Source organism: Podarcis filfolensis (assembly GCF_964270895.1).
Source record: "Podarcis filfolensis genome assembly, chromosome: 13".
NCBI lineage: Eukaryota > Metazoa > Chordata > Lepidosauria > Squamata > Lacertidae > Podarcis > Podarcis filfolensis.
Window position 1 is genome coordinate 1,798,566 of NC_139615.1, and position 18,896 is coordinate 1,817,461.

The window sequence follows — 18,896 nt, forward strand, 5'->3', positions numbered from 1 at the left end:
GAAGGAGGGTCTCCACCTCCATCGTCCAGCCCAGACACTGAGGTCCAGCTCCGAGGGCCTTCTGGCGGTTCCCTCCCTGTGAGAAGTGAGGTTACAGGGAACCAGGCAGAGGGCCTTCTCAGTGGTGGCACCCGCCCTGTGGAACGCCCTCCCACCAGATGTCAAAGAGAAGAACAACTACCAGACTTTTAGAAGACATCTGAAGGCAGCCCTGTTCAGGGAAGCTTTTAATGTTTGATAGGTTATTGTATTTTAATATTCTGTTGGAAGCCGCCCAGAGTGGCTGGGGAAACCCAGCCAGGTGGGCGGGGTATAAATAATAAATTATTATTATTATTGTTAACAACAAAGCGTGTATAAAATTTGGTGGCGTCAGCCTTGCCCTGGTAAAGGTCTGGAGTGGGGGGCGCTCGTAGGGAAGTCTGTGTGTGCCCCACTCCCTCCCCAGGGACCAAGGGTGTAGAATCATAGCTATCAACGTTTCCCTGTTTTTAAGGGAAATTCCCTTATTCCGAATAGGATTCCTCGCAAGAAAAGGGAAAAGTTGACAGCTGTGGTAGAATGGTAGCTGACCTGCTGCATGCAGAATTGGGGGGACGGGACCTCAGCCCCCCAGCACCCTATGTGGGCTGGGCCCCTGGCGGGGAAGGGGCTGCGAGACCCTCCGCCCCACCTTCCCACCCCTCTTCTCCCTCCCGCCAGTGAGCCTGAACCGAGCATGGAGGCAGCTGGTGCCCCAACGGCCTCCCACCAGCCTGGTGTCGCCCCAGCTCCTGCTGTCCGTCTTCACCCAGATCCTGCTGTCCCTGGGCTTTCAGGTTGGGGCCTTCCTCTTCGTCCAGGGACAGCCTTGGTACCACAGCCCGGAGAACGGGTGAGTGGCCGGGGCGAGGTGTCTGGGCAGGGGAGGGCGCAATACCTTGAGGTCCACCTCTTCAACAACGCTCTGAGGCTCCTCCTCGTCCGCCTCTTCCAGAGGGCGGCCTTTTCTGCAGTGGCCCCCCCGTTTGTGGGATGCCCTCCCCAGGGAGACTCGCCTGGTACCTTCATCACACACCTTTTAAGTGCCATACGAAAACTTTCAAGAAATCCTTTAACTGATATTGGTTTGGTTCGTTGCTACGATGCGTGTTGTGTTTTTATATATAATTTTTATTAAATTTTCTGTTTTACAATTTAAAAGACTCGTTTTACGTCCTTAAGATATACATCCCTTATTCTCTTTCCATGGTTCGCTTTCCACATCGTAAACCCCTGGGGGGAAAGGTGGTTTGCTGCATCTGGAATGCATTACTTGTATATTTATATAGCATATAGATGTATTTCATTCTTTCTTTCTTTCTTTCTTTCTTTCTTTCTTTCTTTCTTTCTTTCTTTCCTTTTTTCAAATTTTTTTATTGATTTTCCAAAGAATTTTTAAAACCAACCAACTAACAAACATAAATCTCAACCATATTTAAACCAAACTTAATAACATTGTTAAATGACTTCCTTGTATCCCCCGGTTGAATTTCAGTGTATATCATTTTAACGGTTTTCCAAAACCACTATTCTTATAAAATTAACTTAATCACTTAACATTGTTATATTTTCCTTTCCAATTCAGTATTAGCCATATTGATTCATCCATTACCTAGTTACGTCCTAAGCCTATCTGTATTTAACTAAATAATATTTAAATTTCTTCCATTCTTCCTGATAGTCCTCCTCCCTTCTGGTCACGGACTCTTCCGGTCAGGTCGGTTAGCTCCGAAAAGTCCAACATCTTCATCTGCCAATCTTCCACTGTTGTGTTTTCCAGTTCTTAGCTAATAAAATCCGAGCAGCAGTTGTAGCATACAAGAATAATTTAACATCTTTCTTGGGCAATTATAGATGCCTTTCTCTTTGTCCGCCGCCTTGAGCTTTCGGGAAAGGTGGGGTGTAAGCGAACGAGCTTGACGGGGGTCTCCTCTTCCTCCCTCCCCCAGGACCTGCAGCCTTCTTCCCAACAGCACGACCCCGGCGAACGTCACCGCAGGGTCGGCGCCGGAAGGCAGCGGCGAGGACGGCGAGGACTCCGTGCGTGGCTTCGAAAACACCACCCTGTTCTACGTCTCCTGCTTCCAGTATGTGGCCGTGGCGCTGGCTTTTGCCAAAGGTCGCCCCTTCCGCCAGCCCACACGCACCAACAGTGAGTCCACCAGCGCCACGCCGGGCTCTTGGGGCCCGTTTACGCGCACGCGGTTCGGGGGGGAACCCCAAATTCAAGCAAGGGATCAGGAGGTTAAGCGATTGCTCGACTCCGCGTGGCTTTGGGTTTTCAGGGAACGTGGTTCTATGCCTGCCCGCCGCTGCTCTCTCTTTTAAAAAGAATACCTTTGCATGATAGTTATGGATAATTTTAAATAGCTATTATTTCATTTATTTTTTTTATTAAATATTTATTAAAATTTTCCATCTTAATAAAAAAATCAAAAAAGAAAAAAAAATTAAAAACACATAAAGTTTACAATCCGTATTTTCAATTACATATTTCCCTGACTTCCCCACACCTCCCCTTCTTATATTCCAATTCAAATTGTTAGTTCAACAAGTTCTTATCCCCAATTTTTAACCTTTTTATATTTAGTTCATTTAAAAAAAAAAACCAATTTTAACTTGTTATTAGTATGAAAATTGGGGAATTCGTGAAAGGGAATTTGGGTCGACTTTAGAAAAAGGTTTTAAGAATGAGCACTGATGTACAAATATTGATGTTTATAAGTTAAATAGCTATTATTTCAAAACAACAAGGATTGTGATATTCATTGTTTATTTCACTTCTATTATTCTTTCTTAACTGCTTAGAGGTGAGTTTTTTTCTTCCTTTTTACAATCAAGCAGCGTATAAACTTTATGAAACGAAGTGAGTGTATTTTTGGTTTTTATGGAAGCCGCCCAGAGTGGCTGGGGAGGCCCAGCCAGATGGGCGGGGTATAAATAATAAATTATTATTATTATTATTATTATTATTATTATTATTATTAATCCCGCTGGCTGACGCTTTGCTCCTGTTTTTCAGCGCTGTTTGTCGTCTCCCTCGCAGCCACCTCTGGCTTTCTGCTCTTCCTCCTGCTCTGGCCCATCCCCGCCTTGGATGAATTTTTTGAGGTAAGGGGCCTGCAGTGGCCCCCCACTCACCCCAGAACGCTGTGAGCAGGAGGGGCCCCCTCTGGATTCTGCAACTGGGGGAGGCTCTGCTGTCTCGCACTCCCTGTTGCAGATTTTGGGACACTCCCAAGTCCAGCAGCCTTATCTAGGGCGACACTAAGGTCCTGAGAGCCTGGTTGGGGCTGCCGATTTGGTGGGGCGACTGGTCGGGGGGGGGAGGCTGTAATATTTAATCCATTAATTAAATGATTAATGCTTTAACCTTGTGTTTTTATGCTGTGAACCGCCCCAAGATCTTCAGGTGAAGGGCAGTTTGCAGATGATATTATTAATATTAATATTAATATTAATATTAATATTAATATTAATATTAATATTTATTAATACCCCACCCATCTGGCTGGGTTCCCCCAGCCACTCTGGACGGCTCCCAACAGAATATTGAAAACACAATCAAACATTAAAGACTTCCCTAAACAGGGCTAAGGGACGCGGGTGGCACTGTGGTCTAAACCACAGAGCCTAAGGCTTGCCGATCAGAAGGTCGGCGGTTCGAATCCCCGCGACGGTGTGAGCTCCCGTTATTCGGTTCCTGCTCCTGCCAAACTAGCAATTCAAAAGCACACCAGTGCAAGTAGATAAATAGGTACCACTCTGGTGGGAAGGTAAACGGCGTTTCCGTGCACTGCTCTGATTCGCCAGAAGCGGCTTAGTCATGCTGGCCACATGACCCGGAAGCTGTATACCTGCTCCCTCGGCCAATAAAGCGAGATGAGTGCCGCAACCACAGAGTCATCCAAGACTGGACTTAACGGTCAGGGGTCCCTTTACCTTTACCTTCAAACAGGGCTGCCTCCCGATGTCTTCTAAAAGTCAGATAGTTCTTTAACTCCTTGACATCTGATGGGAGGGTGCCACCACCGAGAAGACCCTCTGCCTGGTTCCCTGCAACCTCGCTTCCTGCAGGGAGGGAACCGCCAGAAGGTCCTCGGAGCTGGACCTCCGTGTCCAGGCTGAACGATGTGGGTGGAGATGCTCCTCCAGGTATCATTTATACAACTATAAATTGGCTGAACGTGAGCCAGGGATAACAGCTTTTCAAAGCTTGGCTCTCAGCGTCCCTCTAAGGAACTCCCCCACCGCTGGAAGGTGCTCTAGCTCATTTTGGGAACCTGTGCCATGGAGAGGAAGCAAGACTCACTGCCCCCTCTTTTTCCAGCTGGCTTGCATCCCCTTTGAGTGGAGACTCATCCTGCTGGCCTTGACGCTGAGCAACCTGGCGCTGTCCCTCTCCCTGGAGGTGAGTCGGGGAGAGGGGAAGGATCCTGCTCCCCTCTTGGGGGTGTTTGCCGAGGGGGCAGGAGGGTGGGTGTGCTCTTTTCCTCTCCCCAATTTGGGTTTCCAACTCTCCGTCCCGTAACAGACCAAGCCTGTCACTCTCTCTGTTCGCCTCCCTCCTTAACCTGTACGGCAAGAGTTTGCTTCTGTTCTGCATTGTTTGTTACACAGGTGAGGGGCCACCTCTTAAATAAAACGATTAATCCATGAAGGACCCTCCCAGCGTTTATTATAGCTATGGCAATAGGGCAACCCTGCCAACCAGTGGCTTGGAAGAGCCGGTTCGAAAAGGCCGCCCAGAGGCATATCAGAATGAAACTTAGGTAGCAGTTTAGACACAGCAACCGAGGAATCCTCAAACGCCAAACACCATTCTCCATACATCAGGTTACAGGCCAAGGGATATCAAGATACCGTATTTTTCGCTGCATAAGATGCACTTTCTTCTTCCTAAAAAGTAAGGGGAAATGTCGGTGCGACGTACGGAGCAAATGTGTGGTCCCTGGAGCCGAATTGCCCAGGGGCAAAAAGCAGATCGTGCTTCCCCCCCCCCTTTTTTTTTTTGAAAGAGGGAAGTGGGTGTTGAAAGGAAGCCGCTGATCGTTTGCGGGGAGAGAGATAAGGGGCACTAGAGATAAAGGAGGCTACCTGGGAGGGGGGAGTTAATGACAGCGAACTTGCAAGGAGAGGAGACAGCAATGAGACTAAAGCAATGAGGAGAGAAGTTAGAAGAAAAGGAGGAGCAAAAAACTCTCCAGCTAAGGAAAAGACACTAAGGCAAACAAGAGAGAAAGGAGTGTTGAAAGGAAACAGCTGATCGGCAAGCGATCAAGAGGGAGATAAGGGAGGCTAGAGATAAAGGAGGCTGCCTGGGAGGGGGGAGGTAAAAGCCCATGGATCCTCAGGATTTTTGCCTTGGGTTACCCCAAATTCACCATCAGATCACATAGCATGTCCATGGCTACAGCCTGCACCAAACACACACACACACACACACACACACACACACACACACACTGTTTCGTGGGGCCGCAATGGTTCAAAAACGTGGTTACAAAGCGCGGATCCACATGGCTCCCAAACTCACCGTCAAATCACATGTCTGTGGCCACAGCATGAACCATTAAAATCATACATCCACTGTTTCGTTCAGAATATTCCCCCCCCCCCTGTTTTTCTCTTCTAAAACCTAGGTGCGTCTTATGGTCAGGTGCGTCTTGTGGAGCGAGAAATACAGTGCATTGGTATCAATTTCCCTGGGGTGTGTCAAAAGGAGGGAGGCGTGAGAGTCACAAAATGCAGGGGACATTTGTGGAGGCATTCAAGCCAAAGGTTCGACGCAATGAACGTTGGGACGTTTTTAAAACAAAATAAAAACCTGCACCCTGGGTCTCTTCGATTCTTATCTCGCCTAGAACTTTGTCTGCGACTGCGACACCCTGTGGCAGCGGGTTTGCTACGCGAGGAGGAAGTACGAGTATCCGAACCGGGCCACCTATCCGCAGGTACGGGCAGAGGCTCCCACCGGCGGTTTGTGGGTTTGTTGCTTTACACCCCTCCTTTTCCCGCAGCGAGCTCAAAGTGGTGCACACAACAACCGTGTGAAGGAGGCGAGGCTGAGAGTCAGGGGCTGGCCGCCAAGCTCACCTCCCAGCGGGTTTCCCCAGGCCCTAGTCCGACACTCTAACCACTAAACCACGCTGCCTCTCTTCCTCTTGTGAGGACCACTAAACCCACGGACGGTCCAGGAATCAGCGTGTTTTTACATGAGTAGAATGTGTCCTTTTATTTAAAATGCATCTCTGGGTTATTTGTGGGGCATAGGAATTTGTTCATTCCCCCCCCCCCAATATAGTTCAGCCCCCCCCCACAAAGTCTGAGGGACAGTGGACCGGCCCCCTACTGAAAAAGTTTGCTGACCCCTGATTTAATGTATTTTTAATCTTTTGTTGGAAGCCGCCCAGAGTGTCTAGAGAAACCCAGCCAGATGGCCGGGGTATAAATAATAAATTATTATTATTATTATTATTATTATTATTATTATTATTATTATTATTAAATACGGGATTCTGCACGATAAGATGGCGCCGGCAGTAAGTCTCCTGTGAGCCTCAACAGAGTGAGTAGGAGCTTTTTACAGAATAATAACAATTAATACAGAAAGACACTCAGAAAAATCAAAGCTTAGCCTGATAAAGAATCCGGGAGCTACCAGGAGGTATTTTTAAACCTCCCCTCTCTCCTCTCCTGAGCTTTTTTTTATCTGCCCTTTGTAATCCCGTGGAAGCCATTCAAACTTTCCAAGGCCATCCAGTGCTATTTTGAGGCTATTTGAGTGCTATTTTGAGGCTATCTGAGGCCAACTATAACCTCTGAACTTACTATTATTATTAAATACTACTACTACTACTACAATTTATTACCCACCCTTCACCTTAAAGTCCCAAGTGAGGTTATCATCATCATCATCATCATCATCAGCTCCTCCCCGCATCTTTGGATCCCCAAGGTTCTCAAAGAGGAAGTCACCGCTAAAGACTCCCTGACAGGTGGCCTTCGAACCTCTGTTACCCCACCCACCCCAAAAACAACAGAGGAGAGTCCACCACCTTCTGAGGTCATAGAATCACAGAACTGCAGGGTTGGAAGGGAACCCCAGAGATCATCCAGCCCAACCCCCTGTCACACAGCAACCGCATTTAAGTGGGAGGGTGCCAGGTGCTGTGTCGCACAAGTCCTGAGAGTGGGGAAAGTCTTTGTAGACAATGTTGCTTAGAGGAGGGCTGACCGGGTGCGTGGGAAACGTAGTTCTCGACTCTCAAGAGTGCCACCTGATGGGGAAAACGGTTCTCTCTCCCTCTCTTTTTTTTTAAAGTAAATTTTATTAGTATTTTCCACACAACAACAGCACAAAAAATATCAAAAAATAACAAAACACAAAAACCAGCATACAAAAAACAACAACAAATCCATATCTTACAAGTTAATAATATAAACACTAAAAACAAAAACAAAAATTGACTTCTACCTATCCCACAGCACCTCCTTTACCTCCCACTGTGTCTTCCTGTTTTCTTGTCTTCCTTATCATCTCTGTCCTAGCATCTTGATATAAATCCCTCTTTCTTATCCTTTCACTTCACAAGGTTATTCTAGACTCGGCCAGATTTCTGTCCTCGAACCTTGGCTTTTAAGGTATTCGTTTAGGCACTCCCATTCCTTTTTCACTTCCCTTTTGGGGTTTTGCCTTATTATATCTGTCAGTTTGGCTAGTTTTAAATATTCTGAAAGCTTACACAGCCATTTTCCCCTAGTGGGTAGCTGATTCCCTTTCCATTACCCAGGCACCAGGATTCTTGCTGCAGATGTCACGTATAAGAAAAACTTATTTTTGTCTTTTGGGGAAAACAGTTCTCAATTCTTGTTGGGTTTTTTTTATACTTTTTAAATTCAAAATTAAAACAAAACATATTATCCAGAAACATCATCCTTATTCCCCCCCATTTTCCCCCCCTCCCCCCACAGAACCCACCCCCCGACTTCCCTCAGTTCCAGTTTTTGATTTCTCTGAGAATGCTGTTTTCTGCATGTTACAAACTTGTATAGATCCTCAAACTATTTAGCTGATTATTATCAATAAAAAGTTTGTGAATGTTTATTCAAAGCCAGCCAGGGAGTCCAGTTCGCTTTGTTGCGTCTTCAAATACTTTGTAAAGGGTTCCCATTCATCTTTAAAGTCACAGTTATCCCGTAGCTTATATGTCAGTTTTGCCAGTTCTGCATAGTCCATCAGTTTTTCTTGCCGTGATTCTTTAGTTGGGGTTTCTTCAGTCTTCCATCCTTGTGCTACCAGAACTCTCGCGGCCGTTGTCGCATACACGAAGATGTTTTTCAGCTTTTTTTGGCAGATTTCTCCCTACAATCCCTAACAAAAATGCTTCAGGTTTTTTAACAAATGTTAAATGGAACATTTTCTTCAAATCGTTGTATATCATTTCCCAAATTTTTTTGATTACATTACAATCCCACCACATACGATAAAATGTCCCCTCCTTTTTCTTACACTTCCAACATATATTTGAACTAGTTTTGTACATTTACCCTAACTGCACTGGTGTCGTGTACCATCTGTACATCATCTTCATGTAATTCTCCTTCAATAGGGAACAGCCTGTAAATTTTAAACCAGTTTTCCATAATTTTTCCCAATCTTCCATCATAATGTTGTGACCTACATCTTGTGCCCATTTAATCATAACTGATTTTACCTCTTCATCTTTCGCCTCCTATTCTGATAGTATGCTGTATGCGGCTGTAATGGGAATTGGGGTTGCTTGTGCGTAAATTCCAAACTGCTCCCAGCTGTTGGGGTAGCTAAACCTTTCCCTGATTTGACAGCCCTTACAAGGCGACTGTCTCAGTCACTGGCAGAATCCGTCAGTGGGCGTTCCCTAAACTTCTTCCAACATAAAAGCTGTTTGACGCCAAGTCTCCTCCTAGCCTCCCTGCGCGGAAGTCTCCTGCGCAGAGTGGGTGTGGCCAGCGGAGGTCCTGGGCTCTCCCCGCTGGACCCTGTGGAAGGGTCTTGGAGCCCTCTCTCCGAAGACCTTCCCTCCTCCCCTTCTTTCCTGGTGTCACGCCGATTTCCTTCCCCAATGGAAGTGTTCTCCCTCTCCCTGCTGGTCCCTTCTCCTGCATCATCGGAGAGCCCTACCTCCACTCTGGGCTCCGATGTCAGTTCCCTGACAGCGGCCTTCAGTAATTTCATTTTCCCTTCAATCACAGTTCTCGATTCTGGGCTCCCAGAGCTGTCCGAAGATACTGACCCCCTTCCCCTCTCCCCATTGCAGTTGGAGCTGGACGAGGGGGTGCCTGGCTACTCCTGCCGCCAGAACGCTCCTCCCCGGGCCAAATACAAACGCCTGGCCCAGGAGCTCCTCTTCGACCCGGACTGGCCTCCCCAGCCCCAGACGAGCACCCGGGCCCAGGTGCCGCCCGCCGAGAGCAGCGCCTGATAGCGGCGACGGGCCCCGCAGGAACCGGGTGCGCAAGGCGAAGAGGCCCTTGTGTTGCTGCAGCCGCAGTCCTTGCCGGGAAAATGCCTCCGAGCTTTTATTATCGTTATTATTTATTTCCTCGCTGGGGCTGCATTGAGGGGGGAAGCGCCTCTTGGGAACTGTAGTTTGCAAGCTGCTATTTCTCTCCGTAAGGTGGGCGTGGCGAGACCCCACGCTCCAAGCCATGCAGCGTTCCGTGTGGCATGGTCGCGTCTCGCGCAGCGGCGGTTCGCTTCCGAGGGTTTTGCGCATACACGGAAATGGCGTGTGTCCAAACCCTGGGAGTCACCCAAGCACTGGGGGGGGGAATCCCCCGTACTCCCAGAGCCCAGCAAGCAACACGGGGGGAGCTTAAAAGGCCCTTAGCCTGCGAGATCGCCTCCTCGCTCCACATGTGCCCACTCAACCTCTTTGATCGGCAGAATCGGGGCTATGTAACCCCCATTTCCTGCGCCCGCATGCCCTCAATCGTTCGGCGCAGTAGCGTCTGCAGACTTTGGAACTCCCCGCCTATTGATCCCAAGGCGAGCGCTTTCAGCTGTGCCCCTTTCAGCGCCTGCTTAAAAGCATTCTCCTTTAGCCAAGCCTGACTAAGCCAAGCTTAGAAACCCAACTTGAAATTTCAACTGGTTTCAGCTTTTCACTACAGTGGTACCTCTGGTTGCGAACAGGATCCGTTCCGGAGGCCCATTCGCAACATGAAAAGAATGCAACCCGCAGCAGAGCGTCTGTGCATCTGCAGGTTGCGATTCACCATGCATGCACGTGACATCGTTTTGCGCTTCTGCGCATGCACGAGCGGCGGAACCCAGAAGTAACCCTTTCCGGTACTTCCGGGTTGCCGTGGGTCGTAACCTGAAAGAACGTACTGTATTTTTCACTCTATAGGACGCACTTTTCCCCCTCCATAAATGAAGGGGAAATGTGTGTGCTTCTTATGGAGCGCATGCAGGCTCCTTGGCTTCAGCGATAGCAACGCGAAGCCTCTGAAGTGCAGAGGGAGCGCTCCCTCCGCGCTCCGGAGGCTTCGCATTGCTTTCATTGAAGCCTGGAGAGCGAGAGGCGTCGGTGCGCACCGACCCCTCTCGCTCTCCAGGTTTCAGGGATAGCCGCCTGAAGCCTTTGGAGTGCAGCGGGACCTTGCGCTGCGCTCCAAAGTCTTCGGGTTCCTTTCGCTGAAGCCGGGAGAGTCTTGCTCTCCCGGCTTCAGTAAAAGGAACCCGAAGCCTTCGGAGGGCAGTGCAAGTTCCTGCTGCACTCCAAAGGCTTCAGGCGGCTATCCCTGAATCCTTTGGAGTACAGCGGGAACTCGCGCTGCGCTCCAAAGGCTTCGCAACCTTGCCGCCGCTCCCGGACCTGTTATGGGGGCTGGGGATGGGGAAAGCTCGGGCTTCCCCCGCCCCAGCCCCACGGCTAAAAACGAACCCAAGACAGCGAGCAGGATCCATCCCGCTCGCTGTCTTGGCTTCTGCCAAAGCTGCGCGCAGCCTCTCCCAGCTGGAGAGGTTGCGGGCGGCTAAAGAGGAAGCCAAGACAGCCAGTGGGATGGATCTCGCTCGCTGCCTTCGCTTCTTTGCTCTTTGGGGCTGGGGGGGGGGGAATAAGATTTTTTTTCTTGACACCCCCCCAAAAAACTAGGTGCGCCTTATGGTCCGGTGCGCCTTATGGGGCGAAAAATACGGTAACATGAAGCGGACATAACATGAGGTATGACTGTACGTTTTAAATTGCTGCCGTTGATCAAGTTCCCCTCGATTTTGCAGTTTCATCTTGTTGGAGAAACCGCTTTGAGGTGCTTGCCATGAAACGGCGCATGGATTTTACGGAATAAATAAGCAGAAACCAACCTTGCGGGCCTCTAGGGCACCTGGGGTGTGTGTGGCAGTGCAGGAACTTGGATGTCAATGAACATACCAGAGCCGGCTCAATGAGCAGGCATCTCACTCCCCAAGCATATCAGAGAGTTTAGAGCAGGGGTCCCCAAACTAAGGTCCGCAGGCCGTATCAGGCCCGAGGGACTCGTTTATCCGGCCCATGGCGACCCCCGCCCCCCACTCTTACTGGTGCTGCGCTGCGCGGCCACCCACTTCCGGGTCGGAGGAGCACCGGAAATAGCTTGTGCGTATGCGCAAGTGTTATTTGCGCATGCGCACAAGCTATTTCCGGTGCACATCCGGGTCGGAGGAGGCCCGTGCACATGCACGCAAGCTATTTCCGGTGCTCCTCTGTCACGGAAGTGCGCCGGAAAAATCGTGTGCGCATGCGCAAATAACGCGCATGCGCATAAGTGATTTCCGGTGCTCCTCCGACCCGGAAGTGGGCGGCCGCGCAGCACAGTGCCAGTAAGTTTCCGGTGCTCCTCCGGCCCGCCGCGCAATCGGCGCTGGAAACACCGGCCCGAGGCGCGGTAAGTTTGCTGACCCCTGGCTTAGAGGCTCTTTACGCCCTGGGTAACCCCAGGTGGACCTGGTGCGAAAACAGCCCTCGAACTCTCCACCTCGCCCAGATTCAACTTGCGCCATTTCAGCTGCGCATGGCTGAAATTGCGCGAGTCAGATGCGCACGGGATCCGGTAGTGCTGCACAGCAACGGTTAGCTGGTACGTTCCCCCCTCTCTTTCCTCCCCGATTCTGGCCCCCATAAACGCCCCACCTGCCCTGTTTTTAACGGTACCAGGAATTAGTATTACGGTTAATTACCTCTGCACAAGAGTCAGGGTTTTTAAGTGGGTTCTTTTGGGGTGGGTGAGGGAAGTTTGACACGGGGCTGGTCTTTTTTAAGGGGGGGTGTCTTTTGGATACCTCGCTCCTCCTCTGGCAATTTGGGGGGCGAATCCTTTGGGTGGGGGTCCTGTGCCCCTCTTTCGGGATCAAGGAACAGGAAGCCGCTGCCTCCGAAGGGGGGATGGCGGCTTTTAAACTACTTTTTCTTTCACTGGCTTTCTTTTTTTTTAAAAGGAAAATAAATAAATAAAGATTATTATATGTAAAACTTCTGTGTTGTTGGGTTTTTTTGTAACTGATTGTTTTTTTAATTTTCAATTACTAAAATTCGATATAAACCACATTTTATCCATTTCAAATTGCAATTCAGATTCAAATATATGTCAGTTATAAAGCCAATTATACATTTTGGGTGGCCTCCCGTGTGGTATATTTCAAGGTGAGATGTTTTTGTTTCATCCAGTTACATTCAGCCTTGATCTTAATCCCTTATCGACAGCTACAGGTGTTTTGATTTCCATTCGTATTAACACATTTAATCAATTTTATTTATTATAAAATTTATAGAATTTTTTTTAAACGTCTCTATATTATTGTTGATTGTGGGAGAAAATCTCTCTCTCTCTCTCTCTCTCTCTCTCTCTCTCTCTCTCATTCTTCTTCCCTTCCAGAAGTTCTGGAGAGATAGTGGGGAAAATATTTTCCCACACTTGTTTTTGCCCCAAAGAGGAATAATGGGAACGGACTAATTTTATTTACGGGCTTGGAAACGACCATTTCTGCATGCGCTGCACCTGACGGGAGTTTGTGCTGACATTGCAGTACTACGGATGACGAGGGCAGTAGATCTTTTTGCAGCCTTGCCAAGCGCAGGGGAATTAGAATGTCAAAACAAGGTGGGACAAAAATGTCAGAATTGCTTTTGGGGTGGGGGACCTTGTGCTTTTTCTGGGCCCTTTCATCTGCAATAAACGAAAATCTGCCCTTATTCCCTTATGGGGGACACAAGAGCCCTTATAGAGTCCTTTGCAGGTTCTCCATCGGTCGGAGAAAATAACAGAGGCCGACCAGAGAATACTGAGAAGCAAAGCAGCTAGTAAGCCTGATCTTTATTGAGCTGTTGCAACAGGGTGCCCCCTTCACACGCAGGAGAGAGGAGGAGGACCCCAGCCATGCGCGCAAGCCTTTATATAGACATTTGAAATTGCCAGCCCTGGAGTCCAAGACCACCCCCAGATACATCATACCTACATCACAGAAAGGGCGGTCTACAACAGAAATCTGAGTGCCTTGTTTACCTCCTGACTGGCAGGTTACCTGTTAATGCTCACTTGACTGGATACCCTGGGGAGCCTGGCCAGTCTTTTGTAATGACAAATACTTAGTTCCTGAGCCAGGTCACAGGCTCACCCTATTCATACACAGACATACCCTTAAGACAGGATTTGTGAAGGAAAAGACAATGGGGAGGCTTTTCCATTTTCCTTGACCTTGCAGAGAAATAATTTGGTCAGTTTGGGGGTCAAAATGGTTCCAGGGCTGTTTTCCTGTTCTGCTTCAGACATGTGGTTTATATATTTATGTAATTTATGTACATGTTTGCTTGGTACATTTATGAACACACACACACACACACACACATACATATATATATATATATATGGTAAAGGGACCCCTGACCATTAGGTCCAGTCGTGACCGACTCTGGGGTTGCGGCGCTCATCTCGCTTTACTGGCCGAGGGAGTCGGCGTACAGCTTCTGGGTCATGTGGCCAGCATGACTAAGCAGCTTCTGGCGAACCAGAGCAGCGCACGGAAACACCGTTTACCTTCCCACCAGAGTGGTACCTATTTATCTACTTGCACTTCATGCTTTCGAACTGCTAGGTTGGCAGGAGCAGGGACTGAGCAACGGGATCTCACCCCATCGCGGGGATTCGAACCACCGACCTTCTGATCGGCAAGTCCTAGGCTCTGTGGTTTAACAGCGCCACCCACGTCCCATATATATATATGGGACGTGGGTGGGTGTTCGAATATATATATATATATATGACCTTAATTTTTTTATTTCAGCGGAAAACCCCAAACGCTGCAATACTTTCCTGCTAGGCTAAGAGGGAATCTCCATTCGTTTTGGTGGCTGTGTTTCGAAAAAACCCCCCCCGCCCCCGTTCTACAACAATCTGCCTTCGTACTAGGAGAAATACGGTAGCCCTTGGTGGCGTCGGGGAGAATTCGGCCCTTCTACTAGGTGGCGGCGGTACTGTGGGCAAAGGCCAACATGGCGGCCCCCTGGGCGGCGTCAGGAAGCTGCGCCTGCGCGGGGAGGAGCCGGGGTGGGGGGTGGGAAAGGAGGCGGCCCCCCGCCCAAGGCGCCACGACAACAGCGGCAGCTGCTCCAGAGGTGGTGGTCATTGCCCACCCCCCCACTTTGACCAGCCCCCCCCCAACTCGCCGCCATGTCTGGGGTGCAAAGGATGAAAGTGGCCAACGAGAGGCACAGCAAGAGCATCACGCAGAGGGGGGGCCTCCATCGGGCCCCGGTATATGGGGGGGCTGGGGGGAGTTTGCAATGGGTGGGGGGTGATCTAGGGAGGGGGAATCGGAAAGGGGAGAAAGTGGGGAAGGGGACTTTGCAATGGGAGAGTGAAAGTGGGGAGGGGGAGTTTTCAATGGGGGGTGAAAGTGGGGAGGGGGAGTTTGCAATGGGGGGTGAAAGTGGGGAGGGGGAGTTTGCAATGGGGGTGAAAGTGGGGAGGGGGAGTTTGCAATGGGGGTGAAAGTGGGGAGGGGGAGTTTTCAATGGGGGGTGAAAGTGAGTAGGGGGCGTTTGCAATGGGGGTGAAAGTGGGGAGGGGGAGTTTTCAATGGGGGGTGAAAGTGAGTAGGGGGCGTTTGCAATGGGGGGTGAAAGTGGGGAGGGGGAGTTTTCAATGGGGGGTGAAAGTGAGTAGGGGGCGTTTGCAATGGGGGGTGAAAGTGGGGAGGGGGAGTTTGCAATGGGGGGTGAAAGTGGGGAGGGGGAGTTTGCAATGGGGGTGAAAGTGGGGAGGGGGAGTTTTCAATGGGGGTGAAAATGAGTAGGGGGCGTTTGCAATGGGGGGTGAAAGTGGGGAGGGGGAGTTTGCAATGGGGGTGAAAGTGGGGAGGGGGAGTTTGCAATGGGGGGTGAAAGTGGGGAGGGGGAGTTTGCAATGGGGGTGAAAGTGGGGAGGGGGAGTTTTCAATGGGGGTGAAAGTGAGTAGGGGGCGTTTGCAATGGGGGGTGAAAGTGGGGAGGGGGAGTTTGCAATGGGGGTGAAAGTGAGTAGGGGGCGTTTGCAATGGGGGTGAAAGTGGGGAGGGGGAGTTTGCAATGGGGGGTGAAAGTGGGGAGGGGGAGTTTGCAATGGGGGGTGAAAGTGGGGAGGGGGAGTTTGCAATGGGGGGTGAAAGTGGGGAGGGGGAGTTTGCAATGGGGGGTGAAAGTGGGGAGGGGGAGTTTGCAATGGGGGGTGAAAGTGGGGAGGGGGAGTTTGCAATGGGGAGAAAGTGGGGAGGGGGAGTTTGCAATGGGGAGAAAGTGGGGAGGGGGAGTTTGCAATGGGACTGGAGCACCTGGGCTTGGGGGGAGATGAAGAATTGGGGAAGCAATGAATTATTAATTTCAGAAACACCCCCCCCTTGTTTGAGATATTTGCAAAGATGGGGGGGAGCAGCTTAGGTCAGGAGGGATGAGGTTTGGAAATGAGGTTTGGAGGGGAGGGAGGAGAGGATCACCTGAACTCTTCCCCACCCCAAAAAAACCACCACAGTTAAGTCTGAGGCTGCAACCCCATTCATGCACCCTAAATTCCCTGGGAGTAAAGCCCCCCCATTTGAGCACCCTGGGGTCTTCCGTGGAAAGGGGAGCAGAGTTGCACCCTGACCGGTGGAGGAGTTGCTTAGGGAAAGCCTGATTTTTTGGGGGGGGTTGCAATTTTCTCTTAAGGGGGCTGGAATGGGGGGGTGTCTATCCTTGGAAAGACTCCCCCCACCCCTATTAGTTTCTATTAATTTCCAGGGCCTCTTCTGCCAGTTTTCTGATTTTGCCCTGTGCTTTTTATCTGCGTTTCAATAAACCTACAAGAGTTGCAGAAAGCTAAAAACGCATGGAACGTAATTGTAGCTAAACAGTTATATTTTCTACATTTTTAGCTACCTGTATTTCATCTGCGTCAATTTAGTTTGCGTAAGCCGCCTCGAGTCCCAGTCTGGGGGGAAACGGGGGGGAGGTATAAATAAGTATTATAATAATAATGGTCTCTGAGCCCATCTGTGTATTGCTGTCCTATGATCAAATTGGGGGGGGGCGGAGTATTAAAAGGGAATTTTGGGAATGTGGGGGAAGTCACTTAGGAAAGATGTGCCCCCTCCTGTCCTCACAGGTGCTTCCCCCCCCCCGGACCTCAGATTGAGGCTGCAGGAAAGGGGGAAAGGCAGGAATAAGCCCAGATTTATCCCACAATAAGCAAATAGAAGGAATCGCAGGTGGTAGATGATCTCTCTAACCCTCTCCTGGTCTCTTTCCCTTGTGCGAAGACACCCCAAGAGGAAAAAGCCCCTGTTGGCCCCTGGCTCCTGGCCCTCTTCGTCTTCGTGGTCTGCGGATCAGGTGATTTATTAACCGTTTCTCATAGAATTGAAAGGGACCCCCAGGGGTCATCCAGCCCAACCCGCCGCAGTGTTTCTCTTTTCCTTAAAAAGCTCAGGGTGGCAAATGCAACTCCCCATTTTATCCTCACAAAAATGAGGATAAAATGTGTGTGTGTGTGTGTGTGCAGAGAGAGAGCAACTAGTCCAGGAAGAACATTTTTACTCATTTATTTCAACAATTTAGATATTGCTTAAGCAGTGTACACAAAGGCTATGAAAGAGGCATGGAAAGATAAATTCACTTAACATGGACAAGAAGGTAAAAGGTAAAGGACCGCTGGACAGTTAAGTCCAGATTGCGACGCTCATCTCGCTTTCAAGCCAAGGGAGACGGCATTTTGTCCACAGACAGCTTTCCGGGTCATGTGGCCAGCAGGACTAAACCGCTTCTGGCGCAGTGGGACACCGTGACGGAAACCAGAGCGAATGGAAACGCTGTTTACCTTCCCGCCAGAGCGGTACCTATTTATCTACTTGCACTGGCGTGCTTTCGAACTGCTAGGTTGGCAGGAGCTGGGACCGAACAACGGGAGCTCACCCCGCCGCGGGGATTTGAACCGCCGACCTTCTGATCGGCAAGCCCAAGAGGCTCAGTGGTTTAAACCACAGCGCCACCCGCGCCCCTCATTGACAAGAAACACTTACTGAAAAGGTCTGGTTAAATTATTATTATTAATTATTATTATTGTTATATTTATTACCTGCTGTTTCCCACAAGGCCCTCCAAAACATTTTTAGTTAATTTCATAAAATTCACACACCGCTTGATGTGCAGGCAGGGGGAATGAACATCAATAATTTAAGATTACGGTGGTACCTCGGGTTACATACGCTTCAGGTTACAGACTCCACTAATCCAGAAATAGTACCTCGGGTTAAGAACTTTGCTTCAGGATAAGAACAGAAATGGGCTCCGGCGGCACGGCAGCAGCAGGAGGCCCTGTTAGCTAAAGTGATGCTTCAGGTTAAGAATAGTTTCAGGTTAAGTACAGACCTCCGGAACGAATTAAATACTTAACCCGAGGTACCACTGTATTGAAAGGTAAAGCTGTTCTGCCCTGTGTGAACAGGATCCTGGAATGGGTGAGACCACTGGCCGGATCCAAGCTTGTTATTCTTACGTTTCTCCCTCTTACTCTTCACAGCCATCTTCCAGATTATCCAGAGCATCCGACTTGGAGGTTAATGGGGAGAAGACGGGATGGTTTTCCAACCGCCGCCACCAATCTTCCTCTCAGGGAACTGTGGGATCTTTTCTGGACCTCCCAAGTTACAGCCATGACAGTCTTCCTCTGCTTGCTGCCAAGAACCAGATCTCTCCCTCCCTGCCTGCTCCTTTGAGATCCCCGAACCGATTCCCTCCCCGCTCTTTGTCCCTTGAGCTGTTGACCACTTCTGAGGGACGCTGGACTGAACGGGGGCGATCCGTCTCCTCTCCCCTTCGCCTCGTGGAAGCGCGGGGCTTTTTCCTTTGGAACTGAAACGATGCGTTGCAACAAGGAGGAAGGTCGACAGCCGGTTTGCGGCGTTTGGGGTCGGAGGACGGGGTGCAGAGTTGGGGAGGCTTGTTCCGGATCCCACATTCCTCTCAACCTGTTATCAACCTGCAGTTCATTCTCCCTCGCCATTCCGGTTGAGCCGCTGAATAAATGAAATAAAATCGCCTTGTTGGAATCTTTGCCACAAACCCAAGTAATTCTAAATTTCTTAATAAATAGTGTCACCATAGAGAGGGGTGTTTGCGTGTGTGTGTCTGCAAATCCATTTGCCTCGTCTGCCGTTCGCCAGGCCAGGAAATGACAGACCCAGTTGCCCTAGAGATCCATCATAGACCAGTCAGTGGAAATTATTATTACAGTGGTATCTCGGGTTAAGTCCTTAATTCGTTCCGGAGGTCCGTACTTAACCTGAAACTGTTCTTAACCTGAAGCACCACTTTAGCTAATGGGGCCTCCTGGTGCTGCCGTGC

The 18,896-nt window shown here is 49.7% G+C and overlaps 2 protein-coding genes across 3 annotated transcripts in view; both read left to right on the plus strand.

Moving 5' to 3' along the window:
* Window positions 1–10,649, plus strand: part of LOC310746763 (polyamine-transporting ATPase 13A3-like) — a 58,060-nt gene extending 47,411 nt beyond the window's left edge. For both annotated transcript variants that reach the window (XM_083580798.1, XM_083580799.1), the window contains exons 28-33: window positions 703–874; window positions 1,971–2,173; window positions 3,044–3,132; window positions 4,352–4,432; window positions 5,886–5,975; window positions 9,321–10,649. In XM_083580798.1, coding sequence (XP_083436924.1) covers window positions 703–874; window positions 1,971–2,173; window positions 3,044–3,132; window positions 4,352–4,432; window positions 5,886–5,975; window positions 9,321–9,485 — 800 coding nt within the window. In that variant the 3' untranslated portion in view covers window positions 9,486–10,649. The remainder of the gene's footprint in view (window positions 1–702; window positions 875–1,970; window positions 2,174–3,043; window positions 3,133–4,351; window positions 4,433–5,885; window positions 5,976–9,320) is intronic.
* A 3,946-nt stretch (window positions 10,650–14,595) lies between these two features.
* LOC310747010 (stress-associated endoplasmic reticulum protein 2-like) lies at window positions 14,596–18,654 on the plus strand. The gene is made up of 3 exons (XM_083581302.1): window positions 14,596–14,796; window positions 16,814–16,886; window positions 18,073–18,654. Exons 1-3 carry the CDS (start codon window positions 14,713–14,715, stop codon window positions 18,111–18,113), a joined length of 198 nt encoding a protein of 65 aa, XP_083437428.1. The 5' UTR covers window positions 14,596–14,712; the 3' UTR covers window positions 18,114–18,654.
* The last annotated feature ends 242 nt before the right edge of the window (window positions 18,655–18,896 follow it).

What these genes read in the sequence shown, in the direction of transcription:
- LOC310747010 (XM_083581302.1), top strand. Translation starts at nt 14,713, where the DNA reads ATGTCTGGGGTGCAAAGGATGAAAGTGGCCAACGAGAGGCACAGCAAG. An exon ending in GGGGCCTCCATCGGGCCCCG is followed by an intron (nt 14,797 to 16,813) that starts GTATATGGGGGG and finishes CCTTGTGCGAAG; the next exon opens with ACACCCCAAGAGGAAAAAGC. An exon ending in CTTCGTGGTCTGCGGATCAG is followed by an intron (nt 16,887 to 18,072) that starts GTGATTTATTAA and finishes TACTCTTCACAG; the next exon opens with CCATCTTCCAGATTATCCAG.